This window comes from Corvus brachyrhynchos, unplaced genomic scaffold (assembly GCF_000691975.1).
Source record: "Corvus brachyrhynchos isolate BGI_N302 unplaced genomic scaffold, ASM69197v1 scaffold249, whole genome shotgun sequence".
Lineage (NCBI taxonomy): Eukaryota > Metazoa > Chordata > Aves > Passeriformes > Corvidae > Corvus > Corvus brachyrhynchos.
The window spans coordinates 1,838,320-1,859,385 of record NW_008240226.1 but is presented as its reverse complement, the minus strand read 5'-3'; the positions used below and the strand labels follow the sequence as shown (position 1 = coordinate 1,859,385).

Sequence of the window (21,066 nt, the reverse complement as noted above, 5' to 3'; positions counted from 1 at the left end):
CTGGGGTGCAGTGCCGCTCGCAGCCGGCAGGGGCGCTGGCGGCTCCCAGTGAGCAGGGCAGGTGCGATGCCGAGACCGACTGCCCACACCCCCAGGTGAAACAAAAAGAGCAGCCAGGTCATTTGTTTATCTAAATACTCGGCCATTTGTTCCCCTAGCAACATGTATAGGGGGAAAATTCCTTTAACAGAGAAAAAAAAAAAACAAAAAAAACCCCAACAGCTTCAAAAACTAGAGATTAGTTATATCAACAGAAACTCAGAGGGAGAGCCAGGAGAGGCTGTCTCTTAAAGCAACTGTCAGCATCTGCTTAAGGCAATGACTTGTCCCAGTCCTCAGTGAATTTCAGTCTGTGCAACGAACAGGGAAACTGCCCATCAAAGAAGAATGGTGCTGAAGTTAACTTGTTTGCAAGAGGTAGATGTTCCCAGTGCTTGCTGAATTTAGGAGTTTTGGACCATGGCATAGTGCAGATGTTTTCTGAGTTACGTGGTTCCCATATTCAACGACTACATGTCATTCAAATTATACCCACCTGCTGCTCCTTTGTCATGAATCCAGGACTCCTGAAACAGTTCTCAGCTAACAAGTCCTGCTCTTCTTCTGGTTGCTGAAAGGGAAGCTTCTGTGGTGGTTCTGTAAAACAAGGAAGAGGGCTGTAATATTTCCATGGGCTGTCTAAAGTTAGCATAGGTCTGATCAACTTTATTTTTTCTTGGCATGATAGTCATGGGAGCAACATCTGAAGTGCCTTAAGACCTACAGTCAAGCAGAGATGAAAAAAAAAATTCTTTTCACCCTTCTAAATTTTTGTGCTACAAGTAAAAGGTCTGAATTATAGCCAGAAACTCTAAATGTTAGTTTCTATTAATGTTTCAAGATACTGCTAGTTTTATTTCTCAATACTTTTTTATAAAGTATGAAAGATACTTCTTTTTGGTCCTCAGTTTAAAAAAAAAGACCCAATATCTCGTCATATAAGGAGGAATTGACAGTGTGAGTTCTCAAACAAGTAAAATTGCCTATTAGCAAATATTTTGTATGCTATGTAGATTAAATACAAGAAGTTTCTTAACAGATGGAAAATAAAATCTTAAAATTATACAATTATGCATCCTCTATGGAATGTTCTCAATCAGAATAAAGACTGAATCAGGCTACAGTCAAAGAAATACATAACTCTATCAGCACACAGGTTTTTTATGCTGAGTATTATCAAAACTTTGTCTCATCACTTTATTTCCATTTGACAGCTGTAAGCAAAATAAAATAAAATAGCACAAGAAAGGTTCTTTGAAATCTAGAAGGAAGAGAGAAACTAGTAATGAAACCATGGAATGAATCATGTGAGAGAGAAATCACGTGTGCAAAAAAACCCCAACACAAAACCATGAAGACTGTAAGAACAATGAAGGACAGAATATGGGGTATGATTAGTATTATTTTCTGAGGTTAGATGTTCTCTGATCTTAATGAATGTATGTGGAACTATTCATATGTTGGTGTTTATGTTGTCTTAATTATACTTTTAAAGTACTGATAACTCTCATATAATTCTTGGAATAGGCTGTCATAAACTTTTCAAGTTTAATATTGGGGGAATCACACAGACATATGCAAACAAGATAAAAGTAATTAAAACTAGATATAAAACAATATATTGAAAAATATGGTGGGTTTTTTCCTAGGCAATATGTCTAGATAAAAAAAAGTTTTAGTATCGTTCAGCTTTTGGTATTAGGGATATATGTTTGTATAAAAAAGCTAGGAATGTAAAACTTTTCTAAAGTCAATTTTTAAAACCAGCTTTGGCATGGATATGGATACTCAAAATATAAATCTGGTAAAAGAAACTTTCTGCTTCAATCAAACACTTAATAAATCGAGTGCTTAGATTAAGTTATGCCAATAGAATACTTACTACAAACAGATGATAATGAATATATGCAGTTACATTTCCTTTGATTAGGCAATATGTATGCAAGTTTATGTGTGCAAAGATTAAAAAATAGATATATATTAATCACTGTTGCTCTCATAAAGGGGAATTTATCTAACTTGAACAATAGTCCACCGAGAGCAACCTTAAATGTCAACATGCAGGGAAAAACAATCCTGTTGGTACTTAGGTACTCTCTTGAAATAATGATTGTGTTTGTGGTGAAAACAGGCATTCATATCATAAAGCTTTTGTTGTTTTAAAAGGGATTATAAACGATTTCAGCTTCTCATGCATAGAAATTACAAGTAGGAATTTAATCTATATATATGATTATCTGAAAGCATAAGAATAGCATTGGTATGGAAAAAAACTTTACAAATAGGGAAAAAAATTATGCATAAGGAAGCATTATTTTACTTCGAGGGTGATTCAGCACTGGAACAGATTGCCCAGAGTGCTTGTTAAGTCTTCATCTTTGCAGACATTTAAAAACTGTCTGCACGTGGTCTGGGACAACCTGTTGCAGGTGACCATGCTTGAGCAGGAAGATATAACAAGGTGACTTCCAAACGTCCTAACATTCTTTGATTCTGTATTTCATTATAATACATAATTATAGAAATGCTCATTATCATGGCCATTTTAATGGCAATGAAGATCAAATGTTTGACTACATTGTTTATATATGAACTATTCAAAACCAGGAAGAGATGAGTTCTCTTGAACCAGAACTGAGAAAGAATATTACAAAGCACTCCTCAAAGTTTTGTTTCCAGTCCCCTACCCTTGTTTAACTGCCACAGCTTACATTTATGTGGTTATGCTGAGAAGTACCAGGCTGTGTCTGAACAGCATGTGAATTTCTTGTTAAGCCAGGTAATCCTTGGTTCTTCATTTGTCATAACACTGGAAGAGTTTGTAAGGTACTTTCCATTTGGGAGTCTTCTTGCATTGCTGCTGAAGTATTGTGAGCAATTTGTTAATACCTAGGTTCCCACCTGATATTGCTAGGAAGTATTTTTCGCATCCTAATGAATTTTCTTCTTGTAATTTGTATGCCTTTGACAGAGACCAATGTTTATGCAATGTCTTCAGTGAAAGACTGTATGCTCTGAGATTCCAGGTATAAACAGGCAGGTGGCAGCCAACAGAATGGCAACTGTTGGCTGCCGATTCTCTGTCAGACGCTAAGAAATATGGAATATAGCCTGTACATCCATATGTATACTCCAGGGCATGCCAACTCTGCGTATCTAACACATGCACACACAACCCACCTTGGCAAGCCAGGTGATTCACATGGTTTAGCAGGGAATAATACTGGTGACAGTGCCTCGTTGTTAATGATCTCATCACGGGTGGGGAGCAGTTCAGTTTTAGTCTAAAGGGACAGTTGGTGAAGGTGTAATTTAGTCCTTGTCCCCTGGACTCCTTTTACTCAGGCCCAATTCTGAACTTTCGAGGTTAGGACAATCATGTTCCCAAAATTCAGGGCTAAGCGCTCACTGAGAGCAACCACTGCCCCGACAGCATAGGCAGGGCTGGGCTCGGGGGAACCTGGGAACAGAGAGAGGGGAGAATCCCGGGAAGTCAGAGTTCAGCCTGAGCCTCAGCCTTAGCCTTGGCCTGTGTCTGGGCCCGTGCAGGATGCTCCGTCAGAAAAGAGCTTCTGTTGTCCAGCTGAGCGGGAGTGCACAGAGGTTACAGCAAAGGGGATGTGCCAGCTTTCACTGGCTTCTACTCATCTGTTGATTCAAACTTCTTTCCAGCCTTGTCCTGGTTTTGTCTTGTTTTACCAAAGGGCTAAGGGGAAGTGACTCAGATGTGCAGCCCTCACTGTTGTCTGTGATGTTTCTCCAGACTAAAATACTGCTTTTAACTTCCTGTAAAAAACCTGCCTCTGTCCCTTTTTCTTCTCTCCTTCCCTTCTTACTGTTGCTGTTTCCTGCTAAATTCATCAGTTCAACCCTGATTCACATTAAATTAGGGCTCAGGACTAGGTCAGTTTAGAGGGGTTTAGGTTACATTAACATTAGATCCAGTTTGGAAGTGTTTAATCAGAGTTTGTCTGAATTAAAGCAAGAGAAAAACCTAAGTTTCTGTCCCAGGTTATTAAAAGCAAATTTGAATACATAAGCACAAAGCACAGAAAAAACCCCATGTATTACTTTTAGGTTTTTGCCCAAAACTTATAAAATGTTCTCCCTCAACTAACAGCACTGAAACGCCTGTAAAATATAAACAGGCTGAGTGCTCAATGATTTTATTGTCATTTAGAGTGTCATGGCCAAGAAAGAAATGCATAGAAAGTAGTATTCCAGGATTCAAAACTAGCCTGGGCTTTCCCTGTGTTGTCTGGTCTCTAGACAACCTGAGATTTATAGTTCACCATGTCTATCTGGAAAATCTGTTTGCTTGCAGGATCTGAGAAGTCATAAAATGGGATCCTCTAAAATCCTCTGTCCTAGGGAGAGAGAAGGGAAAAAATCTATTGAAGATGAGCAGTGAATTCTGAGGAGTAAGAACAGAACTTTTCCTGGTCACATCAGTGCTTCTCTCAGCTCTAAAGCAACATGAGAATTTTCTTCCTTCTGAGGTTCTGTGAGCACAGTATCTATGTCCTATGCAAATTCCAGGATTAGAAGTAGCAAGACTCAGTTTTAGTTTTTTAATCTGTAAGTGTAGTCAAGAAGTCTTTGGTTTTTTGTTTGTTTGTTTGTTTAATTTTATTTTCCTTTTCTCAGGAGAGGGAGGGAATTCTGCATTCTAATCTGATTTTTCCTGTGGGCAGTAGCATTAAAAAGACATGGGTAATTTTTTCTTTAAATCCCATTACAATCATTGTGCATTAACAAGCTAATATCAATTAAACATTTTATTTTTGCTGTGTCTCACTACATGCTCAAAGCATTTTTTACATTTTACGAAAGTTGCTTCTAGATTCTCCCTGTAAAATTTCTTCTATAATCCTTCCAGCTAGTCAGTAACTGGAGGGTGGAGTATCAAAGTCTGGAATTAAGGCAAGGCTGATCCCTGCTTTCAAGATGCCTGCTGATACTTATTAGCAATGCCTGTCTATAAACTTGTATAAACTTGTAGTCAGATCAAGAGGGCCAGTCAGGGAGAAAAGGTGCATCTTAACTATTGGGCTGAACCTCTTGATGTGCCTATCTTTTTTGTTCCTGTTACTGAACATCATCACTGTGGAAAAGATTAATCTCAACCGAATATTTTGAGGGATGATGAAATTCACATGTATGATCTACCTTTTGATTAACATTGTTTTTTTAATTTCCCTTTCCGGGTTGACAACAAAGGATAAAACATAACATGGTGGTATAGGGAGGCAATGTAATTACCTTCTTCAGTAGTCAGCTTGGCCTTCTCAGGTTGAATCCTAGGAAGAGGATTTCCAGTTATCCTGGGAATAGATAAGAAATGGTTTTTTACCTTTCTGGTGTTTGGGATTCAGTGCAAACCCAATGTATATCAGCTATCATTTCAGATTCTTGATAAGCGTGTTTTTTCATATTCTATTATGATAGCAAATTGTCCTCACAAATTGCAATTGCAGTAATAGCAAAACAAAGCCAGGAGAGATTTGTTTGATATATTACTTGAGGTGATTTGCTCCTGTTTAAATTTGTGCAGTTTGTATTTCTAAGATCATGAAAGAGGCCAGGTACTTGAACTGTGTGTTTATGAGATCTGGCTCTTTTCCATGGCTTCCTTGTTGCCTCCTGCTCTTCAGGTCCTCAAGACTACTTTGTAATTTAATTCCATCTCTTTATTTTTTTTTCCTATCAGGGAAATGCTTTATTTTATTCTTTTCCATTGCTTCTTTTTCTCAGGCATTTTCCTCTTGGATTTAATACCTATATTTATTACCTAGAAGATGTAGACTTTTATTATCTATATTAACCTTTATTATCTTGGTTTGTTAAAATGAAAGTAACATCCTATAGCATAGAAAATGCTTATAATGTGAGAAGTAATAAGTAAAAATCAAAATAAAACTTATATTAAACTTATATTAAATAATAAACATGGTGTATAATAGTTTTCTTGGTATGTAGACAAACTGGGCTGTACCCCAGACTTTTTTTTTTTAAATTTTTAACTAAATAATGATCAGCTTAGCTTATGGTTTATTTTTCACCTCTGATTCTAATTGGCTATTTAAATTCTGGTTTTAAATGAAAATAATTATGTAGTTTAAGCATTTGCTTTTGTGTTGGGTTAGCTTGACCTGGTCTTCATAGCAGCGGGGCTGCAGGGATGGCTTCTGTGAGAAGCTGCCAGAGGCTTTCTTCATGATGTCTTTTGCCAGTGCCAGCCGGGTCCAGGACAGACCCACTGCTGGCCAAGGCTGAGCCAATCAGAAATGGCGGTAACCCCTGTGATAACATATTCAAGAAGGAAGAAAAGTTATTGTGCAGATATAACTGGATTAAGTGAACAGTGGGGAGAGAATATGTGAGAGGAACAGCTCTGCAGACACCAGTGTCTGATCAGAAGGAGAGGGAGGAGGTGTTCCCGGTGCCCTAGCAGCGATTCTCCTTCAGCCTGTGGTGCAGACCATGGTGAAGCAGCTGTGACCCCATGGAGGACCATGAGGATGCAGAGATCCACCTGCAGCCCATGAAGGAGACCCACACCCAATCAGGTGGATGCCTGAAAGGAGGCTGGCAGGGACCTGCAGGCCCATGGAGAGAGGAGCCCATGCTGGAATAGGTTTCCTGGTGGGACTTGTGACCCCATGGGGAACCCACGTTGGAGCAGGCAGTGCCTGACGGACTGCACCCTGTGGAAGAGTGACCCATGTTACAACAGCAGCATTATGAGGAGAACTGTTGCAGAAGGGATGGATTCAGGTTGGAGAACTTCACTGAAGGACTGTCTCCCAGGGGAGGGACCCCATACTAGAGCAGGGGAAGGGCTCCTCTCTGTGAGCAATGGCAGGAACAATGTGTGATGGACTGGCCAAAACCCTCATTCCCCATCTCCCTGTGCTGCTGCAGTGGAAGAGGTAGAACTCGGGAAGGAGGGAAGAGTGGGGGAAGGTGTTTTTAAGGTCTTATTTTACTTCTCATCATACTGCTCTGATTTTCTTAGAAGTAAATTCAGTTAATATCTCTAATTCTGTTATACCTGTACCAGTATTTGGTGAGTGACCTCTCCCAGTCCTTAACTCATGAACCTTTCATTATATTTTCTCCCCACTGTCCACTTGTGGAGGGGAGTGATAGAGCAGCTTTGGTGGGTGCTGCCATCCAGCCAGTGTCAAGCCATTACAGTTTTAAACATTAGTATACTGTGCATCTATAGGGTGATGTATTCCCAACTGAGGGAATGTAGCATTGGTATACAGCAATAAAAGAAAGAAAGAAAGAAAACTCTTTGTTACACTGGGCTTTATTATACAATCAAATCAAAATATTTGTGCACTGTTAGATTCCTCTTAAATTGGCATCAATTAGGTTGGCTAAATGTTAGGTCTTGCATCCATGTTTCTTTTCAATATCCATATTTTAAAACATCTTTAATACTTTTATTCCTATACTTTGTGTGGTAGAAAAACAAGTTCAGAATAAATTGTCTCCTTTTAGTAGTGGGAAAATACATCACTAGTTTTAACTCTTCTCCATTGCTTACTTTTTTCTAACTATGTTTTCAGTTGTCATTTTGAACTGTGATAATTTTACTGGGTGTGTGATATGCAGTGGGAGCACAAATCTGGTATTTTTTAGATAAAGTAGTATTTAATGATATACTACTGTACCTTTTTATTTTTTTCTTTTACAGCAGCCACTGTTCTGATTTTGTGTTACCAAGATGTCAGGTTGAACAACCCATCTGTACTTCATGTGAACATGACTTTTGTTATCTTGCAGTACAAATATTTGCTATCTCAATATCTAAGAAATTTTTTAGCATTTTTTTTTGTGAACAGTTTAAATCTTTTCATTTGAAATCTTTGCAAGGAGCCATGGTAAGAAGCATTGATCTGTGTTTATGTATATTAGGTTTAGGTGTATTCAATTTGGCTTTCTTCAGCAGCCTTTCCTTTTGAGAATTTTGTAACTGGAAAACTCTGTGACTTCATCTCCATTGTTTATAGATCAAAATAACAGTAAGAAAGTCCTCTTACCTTGTGAACTTACTGAAATAGGCTATTTTTACCTTAAAATGCCTTCAGTTCTGGGTAAGGTGACTGCTAGATTACAGTAGTTGTTATGACATGTTATTTTTTTCTTTTTTATAATTGCTGGTGGGATCATATACGTAGTCCAGCTCAGGGCACTGTATTTGTTCCTGATAACTGATTCCATGGTAAATCATACCAGGCAAGAACACTACACCCATCAGAATTCTCAAATCCCTTCAACCATGAGCTAAGGGAATGTGATGTCTTTCAGTTTCAGATTTATTTTCCATTATGAAGAAAACCCAAACAACAGCATTAGTTAAAACAACAAAAAACCCCAGTCTCCTTTCAAAAGATGAGGCTAAAGGATAGAATACCCATTGAAAGCATTAAAGGTTTTGGTTTCTGTGCTTGGGCCTGACACAAAGAAAATGGAGAGCTTAATGACAGCCTAATTAAAAGATGTCTAGTTACATCTTTGTTCTTATTGTTATGCATTGGTACAGCTATGGTTAAATAACCATAGTGTTAAGAACACAGAAGCTTTATGCCTAAAACATAACATTCAAAACAAAGCTCTCCCAAACTTTACTAATACAAAAATGTTGCTATTTGACTTCATTAAAATTGCTCACAGAATCATAGAATGGTTTGGCCTTGAAGGTATCTGAAAGATTTTTCTGTGGGCTGAAGAGCCCCAAGTCTCAGCCTGACTTCATGGGAGAGGTGCGTCAGTCCTCTGAGCATCTTTGTGGGCCTCTCCCGAACTCACTCCAGCAGCTCCATGTACGTATGCTGGGGATCCCGGAGCTGAACACAGAACTTGAGGTGGGGTCTCATGAGATGCAAGAGATGAGTAAGAGATTTTTGTTTCATTTGCCGTATCTTTTAAAAAATTGGAAAAAACCTGAAAGTTTCCATTTAATGTGCTTGGTTAACTACACTCAACTGCATTTATACTATTTATATAAATTAATACAATGTATAAACAATGCAGTGTATGAACAGTATGTTCATGTGAAGTGAGTTTAATAGCTATAAATATTTCTGTAACATTGCATAATGTTAATAGCATCTGCTTAATGTTCATTGTCAATTCTATCAAACAACTTCATGAAATTGAATCCCCCTGCCCAATGCATTCTAACAAAATATTATTTGAAGTAAGAGAAATCTAACAAGCTTATTCTAGGCCCCTTCTTCCAATGAAAACAAACCTAAGAAAAATTATTAGTCATTTGTTTATTGTATTGCTTATAACTTTGGTTATGTAACTCTAACAAGCAGCTTATAACTTAAGTCTATTTTCTGGGGACAAGTAAGGCCTATCACTCTCTTGAGGCATCAGTGGAATTTTCATTTCACTATTTCATTTCACTATTTCATTTCACTAAATGCCATTGCTTTCTATTATTATTACCTGTGGATTATTGTCATACATCAATGCAAGTAACAAAGCACTAATATTACATCATCTTAATGGAATGTATTCAACTTGTTGGTATATGTGTCATTATTTGGTATTACATAATTTGATGCTACAATTCTGAAATTAACAGTAACTACTGTATTGCAAGCAGATGATCCCCAAAACTGTAAAAGACTAATCCCACTGCAACACATAGTTTGTGGCATTTTTATAAAGGTCTGAGAAACCATTGCATTGGTCAGTCTGACTTTCCATATAAAGGTCACCTATTTATTTCATTATTCCTTCATTCCTCCTCTAAGTGGGGCATAGTGAAACATACCTTTCAAAGAATTTACTGAATCTTCAAATATTTTCTATATCTTCATATTTTCAAAAAAAATTTTTGATGGATTATTATTAGCAAAGTACAGAGCTTACCATTTGGATACATCTGTCTTGTTTTGCCAGTGACTGCTTCTTGGGACCTACTCCATCATTAGATGGAACACAATCAAAGTGATTGGTTTGGTACAAGGAAATATTTGCAAGACATTATTTGTAGTTTACTATTCCTAACAAACTCTATTTTATTGGTGTTTGCTTGTATCAGTCTAAGGCAGGGAAGAAAAATAGATGTCTTCATATATATATATAAAAGGAACTACTATAATTAAAACTCCAGTATTATCAATTAGATTAGAACTTCAGCTATTTACTGGATTGTTATTTCAGCTCTCTGTGAACTCTTTTTTTCAAGCTAATTGTTTCCAGCATGAATGCCAAGAGAAAGTAACTCAAAACTTTACAGTGCATTGCCTACTACACAGTAGGAAAACTGTAACCAATTGTTAGTGTATCTGCAGAGTATATAGCTGCACTTCATAATTCATTTTGAAAAATAAATTGAAATTCACCAATCAAATACTGAGTTAATCCTGAATTTTCTAAGATTCAGTAGAGGAAAATACAATCCTAATTTTACTTTCTAGTTTCCTAAATGTCACACGGTGGGTAACACGATATAACCTTTCATCAGATCTCTGGTTTAAATGAATGTGTTCCTCAAATACAGAGTTTAACACTTTTCAAAAGGGCAGGTGCAATTGATTAATATTCATATCCTGAACTTTCCTTTTGCTTTGCTACACTACTTTATCTGCCCTTATAAAATGAATGGTAGAAAGAACCTGTTATTCCTAGCAATGCCTCAGCATACTGGTTTTAATCAATACTTGTAGAAAGACTACAATTTTACCCGTAATTATGTCTTAGTGCAGACTAAATACTACTTGCATTCCTGGATTATAAGAAGGTAATTGATGTTTATGCTCTCATGTCTATACCCTCTAATTGTCATTCTTCCTGCAGATTTTCATCTATCTGTACAAAAATCTGCTAAGAGGAAAAATAAGATCTGAGTGAGCCTCAGACAGACTGAATAATAAAAAGCAAAATACATTATGTGGTTTTAGAAAATTACACTTAAAACCACCTCTGAAATTTAAAAAGAAAAACGAAGAGGGATTGTAGGCAAATTACTGCCATTAATGTCATTTGGAATTCTGTGGCTAAGATCCCTCTGTACTGGCTTGCCTTATTTTTAACTAGCAGTATATTGTCAGGAAATATACTACTGTTCAGTTATTGTGAGGGTACCTGGAGCTTTAGGTACTGATGTAAGGGGGAAGATAATAGAATACCCATTAAATACTGTACCCTAGAATTTCCAGTGATAATTCAGTATGCTAAAGTGTTGCTTCTTGGAGATCTCTTCCCCCTTCTTTGCCTATTCACATCTAGAGTGTTCTCAGATAATTGCAAAATAAATGTATATTTACACTGAATATGATTAGCTTCTGAGCTACATCAAATAAGTAAATTCATCTGTAGCACCTCACCAACTGTCCTGTGTAATTGCATTTCTTTCTTGGTAGTCTTGAAGAAAATACATCTTATGCTGTCTGTGCATGGGAAAGTAATACTGCACTGAGTGTCTGAGCATATGAAGTTTAATGCAAAATATGCACAAATAGTAATTACTTTTGTTAAGTCATTATTCATGTACTTCCTTATAATTCCCCATAGTTCACTACAGTTTCATTTGGCCTGTAGAATCATTAGGGTTCCTCTTGGACAAGCTCTTACACTGGAAACAAACAAATAAACCCCAACAAACAAAAAATAACAACAACAACAAATTTATAGTACTGTTAAACCCCAATGATTTAGTGAAATAAGAATCCTTGAATTTAAATATAAACCCCAAAACTACTTCTCAGCTACCTTCCAACTGCAAGAGTAATCAGGGATTAGAGGTCCTATAGGGTGCTTATTTGTCTTGGGAGCTATCTGCAGCCTGATGCAAGCAGGTCTTTTTACACTAGGCAGCATTGCTTTGGAAATGTGTCTATGTGAATCATGAACAATCCTGCCAGAAGGAAGTGTTGCTTTGAAAAGGTACTAATCTGACTGACTCTGCCTATTTTAAAAAAGAAATGTTGTTTTGTAGAATGCAATATATGGTGCATACATGAGGTATAAACAGTGTTACTGTGTTGCTAGCAGGAATCTGCTTAAATTCAGTAACTGAAGAACACTGGAATTTAGACAGCAACTTTAGCCCAGAACTGTTTCACCTTGAGCACAAAGGCTGCCTTTAAGAATAATACATGCCTTTGCAAACATCTAGGTTATTTACTTGTATATCAGACAGGCCTGAATTGAAAAAAACCTGTGGATCTTTGTGTAGAACTTCTTCTGTCCACTTTTCGTCCCTAGAAATCACACACTTTGTTGAAGCCTGGTCTAGAGATAGTTTTCCTTCAGAGCATGTAGACATAGACAAGATGATGTTGAACTTTTTCAGATCTTTATTTCTGCTGTGCTTCCCCTTTGCTTTCAAGGGATTGTAATCTGCACACAGAGAACAACTGCTTCAAACTCAGCTTCCTGGGTCTACCGTGAGTGATCTTCATGTTCCTCAGGGATCTAAATCAGCAAAGCAAGAACCAAATCGGCGTATTTCACAGTTCACCCTTCCCATCTCTGTGGTTGGTTTGGTTTTGTGTCGCAGTGACCGCTGCTGTCCACTGCCCAGGCTGGTTCCAGCGGTGTGCGGCAGGAATGGGCAGCAGCTGGAGGCATGGAGCTTTAAGGCTACTCCTCTGAAGCCTCTGCTCTACCCAGGGGAGCAAAGGCTCCAGGCACTGTAGCAGTCAGCAGCCCTTGACGAAGGGAAAGATAAAAAGTTACGGGGAGGCTTGCCTTTGGATACAGTTTCAGATTTACTGCCCAAACGGAGTCCAAGGAGCACAAGGACACATCGGATCCGTGCAACAACCTATAAAGAGAGGTGTTACAACGGGGATGGCCTGACAGGGGGCCAATAGGGGTCTTTGGGGGAGGGATATGGACAGGGATAGACATTCACGCAGACCAATAGTCTCGAGAGGTGGAGGGAAAGGGGTCACATGCGCCAATGGGGCATCGAGGTTTAGGGGATTTCCAAGAGGGGAGGTATCCGAGGGGGCAGGGTCTCGGGGGATTGACGGGGACCATATAAGGGTAATTAGGGAGGGCTTTGGTGATAGGCGCAGAACAGTCCAGAACTCCGGGAGGGGTTTGGGTGATTGATAGGGAAGGAGCCAGACCAAGGGGAGGGGATAACCATTTTTGGGAGCACTGGGGGAGCGGCTTGGATCTGGCACAGATCAACCGGGAGTGGAAGTGGGGAAGATAGGGATGAGCCCTTAGGGTACAAAGAACATACAAAATACAATAAAAACATTGCATCACCGCAGTTTTGGTTTTTATGACAAATATTTCACTCTTGTATCCAGGCTCCCCAAATACTGTTGGGTTGCTTTCATACAGATTCACGAATTCAAGACTTCATCATTTTTTCTCCCCAGGCCTGTAATATTGTAATACTGTAATATTAAGACTAATATTTAGCAATATTCCTGGGAATGCCATTAATTCTGAAAACTTCAACAGCTTAATATATTACCTTATTTTTGCCTAGCAACCTTGCTTCACATCTTGTTTCCTTCACACAATCTTATATTCATGTGATGCCTTAATCAATACAAGAATAACCTGTGGCATATTATTTTCTCAGAATTTGCTGCTATAAATGGTGGCAATCTCTAAGAAGACTGGGCTGTGTATGCAGAATACCAGTTCAGGAATCCTGTTGCAAACACTGAACTAAAAAGCTTTCTGCAGTAAATAGTGTTCTGACAAGAGCAAGAGGAAAATGGTTCACTTTTTGCACATTCTTTCTTCCTTACGATAGGAAGCAAGGCATTGCTTACTGCTGCTTAACAGAATAGCTTTACAAATGTAAATGTCATTGCTTCTGCTTTGCATGCATTTTTAGTTTAAATTGCAATTGTACTGCAGTTGCTAAGACTCTGCTGAAGTTTGATTCTGTAAAACTTCTTTGAAACACAAATCTTCAGCCTAATGTCATTGATCAAATTGGGTCTGAGAATAGTATACCAGATTGCTTTGTGCAGTATGTGTGCTTGTACTCCCTGGCTGTAACCATGCTGCTATTTCACCCATGAATAAAAAGTTTCTGTACATTTGTAATTCACATTTCTTGTAATTAAAGTTGCTGTATTAATTTAAGTGAATATATTGTTAATTCAGCTACTATAGCTTGTACAAGTTTTAACAATAACTATTTTGTTTCCTCTCTTAATGAAATATTTTCTTTAATAACAATTATTCCATTATAATAATAATAATAATAATTACTATTATTATTTCCAATATAGTACCCCAATGCAGAATTAGCCTTAAAGATAATGAACACAAAACTGATTTTCTGCATTTTCACTATATTCTATTATATGACTAATGATAACTTTTCATTAAAAAATGTAAAAAAAGCAAATAACTGCACTCGCTTTTTCATCAGCTTCTGTAATTAATGGTTTATGTTTATTAAATTATTTAAATTTTTGCCACATGTCAAGGACAATCTACCATATGCTTTACACTAATTAGTACTTTGTTTATTCTAGGAATTTGATTAATTCGGCAGCTACTTTTAAAATAGAACCAGCATAGCAAAGGACGTTTTGTCTGAGTTTTCCAAAGACAAAATAGGTCTCATCTTCTTTATCAGTAGCCCACTCTGGCAGACACATACCCAGATCCTCAGCAGATGATTCAGGCACAATGATAAGTGAGGTTCTAGATGCAATACAGTCATGTAGTTTCTCTTTTAAAGAACACAGAATTAAGTGGAAGTCAGAATGTTTCTATGTGCAACTTCCAAGGTTTACAAACACTAATTTTCTTTCAAAAAGGGAAAATTCACAAGATACATATTTAAATGGAGCTAAGAAATAGGCTTTATTGTTTCTTAAATAGTTGATGTATTGTCTTAGTCCTAGAATGTCAATTACTTTTACAGATCAGCTCTGGTCTTTCCTATAAATAGCTTTGTACCTTCTTGGGAATCACTGCAATTTAAGAGTCATTTTCACTGTCCTTCTCTACACCCCTTATTGCTAATATGAAGCCCTTCTAAATAAGACTTGATAGTATGCCAGCCTCATTTAGCAAACATGGCATTTCTGACTAATGATGATGTCAAAATGCTGGGTTGTTTTAAGAGATGTTGATAGTGTTTATGTATTAAGACAAAAAAGAAAATAGCACTAGAAAAGGACCTTTCATACCTTAGAAAAGCATTTCTGTGTATTTAAATGAGTTTCTTTGCAGAGCCTCATTTAATTTATATTGCAAATAGTTTATAACGTATGATTTGTAACAATAATGATTTGTATGGTAAACCATCTGTGATCTTTTTTTAGTTCACAAACATAACAGAAAATCATTGTCTCCACTTCCATGGAGTGTACTTTGGAAAGTTTACTTTAAATTCAGCCTTTTGGGCATACAGGAAAGGTTTCTTTAGAGTTTTAATATGTTCTGCATCGATCCATTTCACCAGGCCGATACACTGTAATGCAACATAAGCCCATAAAATGCCATGCAACCTGTCTGATTAATTCGTTTGGAAAGTGCTAAATTCAAAAGTGTTTTGCTATATTGAAGCTGATAAAAATATCCTGGAATACAAAATGTTTGGTTCATGTTGGTTCTGCTTACAGATGGCTGATATCAGTAGGTACCAATATAGTAGTGCAGTTCATGTAATCATTCCAGTTTTATTTATATATAGGTATAGATTTATTTGTTTATTTATTTATTTGCATATAATTTCTTTGATTGTTAACATGTTAGGTGAAAATATTCTGTTTATGTATCATAATGCAATTACAGGAGAAAAACAACAGAAATATGTGCAATAGTGTGTTTCTGATGTCCTCCACACAAGTGTTCATACAGAAGTACATTTTACTTACTACCACAATGCTTGCACTTTTACACACTTTCTAATAGTATATGGGTAGAATTTTGTTATTTTCAGTCCAACTAGCACTAACAGCCTAGCAAACTACACAAATGCAGGTGGAAATAAATGTCACTACGAACATTTGTTTACCTAAAGTTTCAAAAGTTCATTTACCACTCTCACATTCCAGGACCATGAAATTTTTGTTTATTTTTTTGTCTGTTTCCCAGCAGGATGAGCAGTTCCTATTTCCATGAGCATCTGAAATTAATTTTCCTAAGTTATAGGTGCTTGTAACACTGTCTCACTAGCATAATTCATTGCTTCTTAGTGATTTTCTACAGCAAATATTTCACATAATTTATCTTTCAGTATTAAGGAGGAATCTGTATTTAATTCAGCCTCAGTATAAATTTGTCTGCATTTTTTAACTCTGTTATTTCTGTTGAAAAGTCAAATCTAGCAAGGTTTCTCTAGGCAGAAAGCTAATTTCTGAGTTCAGAGATGCTACACCCTGTCTAATCACTGGTTAATTTTGAAATAACTTGAGGCATAGAGACTTTTCTTTTTATGTGGATGCTCTTCACTGCTAGCAAGCATCTTGCTTGGCCCAAGGAATATCACACCGAGGTTGTTCTATGATCTGCTAAGAAAGTTTTTTCTGTCTAGTTTGAATGGCAGCTTAAAATTAAAATTTGAGTATTTTGAGGAAAACTAAGTCATGAAAATTTGCTCAAAAATCTTCAGCTGAAATTAAAGAAAATAAAGATATTAGAAGAGATGAGGTCTGAAAAGACATTTTCCGTTAATGCCTCCTTTCCTTGAAATCTTAACACATTCCATTAAAAAAACCCCAACATGTTTTTTTTAAATTTTAAAATTTTATCTGAATCATTTTGTTTCTACTCTGAAGTTTGCCAAACTTTTTGCACTCTCTTCTTCCTAATAAGTATTTCTCATCCTAATTAGTGTTTATTTTCTCCTTTGATACCAGTATTTGATTTTTAATAATGCTTTCCTGCAAGTCTACTCTGATCTAGTAATCAATTCTTGGATTAAGTCTTCAGAATCTATTGCAGCTTTATTGGTAAAAATTTCCATTATTCTGATTTGAAACTAAAGAAGGGAAAAAAGACTAGTGAGTTTTGTGGAATGAAACAGTGTCCATGGAGCCTGTAAATTGTGCTATCTGAATGCTAACACAACTCTAAATCTTGGTGGTTGGTTGATATTTTAATAAGCACAGATTGCTTATCATTAACAAGATTCTTCTGTGTTTACACTGGCCTATTAAAGGCTAAGTATCACTCCATGACTTCTAAAGATACATAAAATGAAAGTTAAAAGCAAATTCTCCTCTAGAAGACTAGAAGAAATACCTAGACAGATCCTCTAAACCAAATGCTGACTGTAGTGTCAAATGAAACGTGAAAGAAATTAACCAATACTAAAACTATTGCTTTAATTTTAGTATAGCATGAAAATCAGAATGGCGTGAAAATTGATACTGGTAAATTCAGCACATCATACCATATCCAGTATTTCAGGAAATACCATTCACTGTGTTTAGGAAATACTAGAAATGTATGAGAAAATGCCTTACAATCAAGTACATCACATTTTACTGATAATGGATTTTATTTTGTATTTTTTTTTTAATTTCTTATTAGTGTTTCTAATGTAGTCATGGAGAAACTTGAAAACATGCTTCCCAGATACATAGAAGTTTTGACATAATTACTTGTTTGAAAAAAAAGCCAAGAAAAGAGTTATTGACTTAGATTTGTAAAATTGGGTTGCAGGGAAGAACAAAAATATTGCATCAGTACCTATATTATTTATTATTTCAGAAAATTAGAAAAAGTTGAAACAATATGTTTTAGTTGTTTGAGGATTAGATGGCCTTGTGCTTAAGTTAATGGTAACTAGACATTTCTATGTCCCTGTGAATTAGAAAATATTAACAGATATACTGTTAAAAGATGTATTAATTGCTGCTGAAGCATTAACTTTTTACAGATTCCTGTGTACAGTCTGGATGCTTTAGAGACTAAATGAACCTGTTATGAGCACAATAATAACAAATCCTTAGTGTATATAGGTAAAATAAAACAGTACAATAACTACTGAAGGGTAACCAGTACACCCTCTTAGTTATCAAAAGCTAAAATGCTTAAAAATGCCCATTAGAAATTGCAATGAAAGAAAAAAACTTACATAATTTCCTCTTCTTGTTTAAATTATGAGAGAAAATTCTTTCTTGTAATGGGACGAAATTTAGAAGTGTTTTGCATTTAGCCTACTCCTAGTGCTATTTTTACTAGCATAAACTTATATAGCAGCAAATATTTGAAGAATTGCAGTACCCAAAATAAAGAGCATCCTTTTGAGCAAATATCATAAAATCAAAGTTTGAAATTTTGGGGACAGATTACTACCTTGAGTAAATTTACATGCTTCAAAATTGTATCAGGGGACAAGTCTCAATTTTACAGGGACTTGTGCAGCTGAATTATGAGCATCTCCCAAGACAGAGGTCAAGTGACAGAGACTGCGTGGCCCCCTTGGATAACGTGTTCCAGCACTTAATCACAGTCATGGTTGGAGAAAAAAAAAGGTGAAAAACGCTAGGGGAGTTTAAAAATGGGTTATACAGGACTCTTGAGGCATCAGGCAAAGTGCAGTTGATTTTATGTTGGAGCAGGATGGAGGAGGAACTAGACTGTCTTACTTGGATCTTGTATGTCTATGATTTTATGATTTTTGGGATAACTAATTCTGCAATTAATACATTTTTCTGCTCTTAATTGCAGCAGGAAAAGCATCATGAAAGCACAAGAAATAAAGGTAAGTGCCAATTATTTTCAAAATGTGGGCATTCGTATAATTATCACAAATGCAACATTCATTATTGGTAAAAACTATCCAGATGGATTGTCTACTGAGTATTTTGGTATTTGAAATGATAAAAATATATCCAGGAAAGGGGTTGAAATTTAGAAAGTAAATGTATTAGGTACTGGTTTTGGAACTCTGAGATGAACAACACTGATTGCTGCACTCCGGATGGGAGATAGCTTCTCACTAAGTTTGTGTCCTTGACTATGGCTGGGTATCATGCTTTCATAAAACATCAGTACCATCAATTTAGCTTCTCCCTTTCCATTCAGTAAATCTGAAACTGGATGTGATTCCAATTTGTGCACAAGTGAATCATCTCCTTAATAGGCTGCCTTGCAAAATGACTGCTGGGGGTGTTTTTTGCCTACAATTTATATTTTCACTGCACCTTTGTGCCAGTGGCTAAGCACTATATGAAATAGAATATCCAGGTTAAAGAAACAGCCTTGTGTCAAGAAAATTAAGACTTCCAAAACTCTCTGTTAAGAGCAGAACATCCAAATCTCTTGGTTAAAAATGGCTAAACAAGCAATGAAAAGCAGAATTGCCAATAGTAGCAAGGATTGTTCTCTTGATATTTCAGTTGTTTAAAGAGATAGGATATGAGATACTTTAAAAGGAAAACAAAGGGAGGGTAGGAGAAAGAGCAGCAGCTCTATGTTGCAAAGAGACAAGGGAATGGATCTACAAACCAACCTATATCTTTTTTATTGCCTTATGAAGCAATGTGTAATCATATCACCTGAGTTAGCTGTTCTTAATCCAGTTATTTATGTATCATAGTACTCATTCATCTCAATTTTCTTTCTTTCTCTCACACTGAGGCCAAACACAAGCATCTAAAGGCAGACTAAACCTGGTGGTTGATTGAAGCCGTGTCAGGACAATTACATCGTTTATGATGATATGATAATTTACATCACCTGAATGTCCTATGGTCCTTCATTTGAGGAGTGTGCATGGGAAAGATAATTGAACCAAAAAATCTCCTTCATTTTCAACCAATTTGTGATTTATAATTTTCTTTTCTGAGTTAATACAATATAAAGTTGAATCTTCTCTACATGTAGTAAGTGCATTCATGATGTATTGTCCAAAAACCTTTCCTGACTTAATACAAATTACAAAAAAGACTGTGAAAACTCAGATTAGATTACAGGAATAAATGATGTGTGAATACTGAAGGACTCTGAAATGGGCCATTCTTTGTGGATTTTTATGATTTATGTCCGTTATATATGATGTTTGACAGTCTTTTTTGCACACCCCACCCCATACTGTTGCCAGGTGGTCATTATGGTATGTATGTGACCAACAAGTAAAAGTAGGAACAAAGGAATGACCTGGATGGGAGTGCCCATCTTATTCATTAGCTGTTAGTTTAGTTAACTAAGCACGGAAATAATTTTCCAAGGATTATAAAATAGTGCCTGCAGCTACAACCAAAGGAACCCATTAAACTCTACTTGAAGGGAGATCCCCGTTTTCTCATATGATACAGTGAAATTGGTGCTCAGCTGCACAAAATTTTTTGTGATTGTATCTGTAACATCACTTGAGGAAATTTTTAACCTACTAAACTTCTTGCAAGATATGTTTGCCTAAACTGACAGTTCAACTTGGAAGATTTTGGTGGTCTGGAAGACTAATCATACTCAAGAGTAGTCTTTGGAACATATATGTATCTGCAGATATACTTTATTGCATAATGCTATTTTGATGTGGATTTATGATTGGGATTTTTGTGGGGTTCAATATGTTTTCATATTCTTTAAATTTATTTGTTTTCATGTGTTCTTTTTCCATGTAATTGCAAAGTTTCAGAAAGATATTTTTATTTAAAATCTTAAAACTTTTTCTACTTAAAATACTGGTTGGTTCAGATGAAACAAGACTAAGTTAATGTTTCAGCATAAGCATTTTTGTTTTGTCAGTGAGCAACTGCAGTTCACATGCAATATCTAAATGTTTTGTGCTCTGCATATGTTCTTGTGAGATAGGTAAATTTTCCTGAAATTCTCAGGACGAGTTTCTAGCAATATTCCTTACACTCTGCATATTTCAACCACTACATATGGTAGAAGGAGAAAATAATTTCTGTGATTTCTTAACGGTTCTGACACTTTCAGAAGCAGTGTTGTCCTCTTAATTCAGAGGACAATTACAGCTCATCCTTACCAAGTGAAATGCTGGAGTCTCTGTTGTGCCTCATAACTTCAGTTAATGTCACTAGTTCAATATCTAATTTTTGTTAATAATTTCATTAGATTGGATTTTTTAAGAGGGGA

The 21,066-nt window shown here is 36.4% G+C and overlaps 1 protein-coding gene across 2 annotated transcripts in view; it reads left to right on the top strand.

The window, feature by feature from the left end:
- The window catches only part of FSTL5 (follistatin like 5), a 276,394-nt gene that overhangs the window by 24,445 nt on the left and 230,883 nt on the right, over nt 1-21,066 (top strand). For both annotated transcript variants that reach the window (XM_008641923.2, XM_017745135.1), the window contains exon 3: nt 18,691-18,724. In XM_008641923.2, coding sequence (XP_008640145.1) covers nt 18,691-18,724 — 34 coding nt within the window. The remainder of the gene's footprint in view (nt 1-18,690; nt 18,725-21,066) is intronic.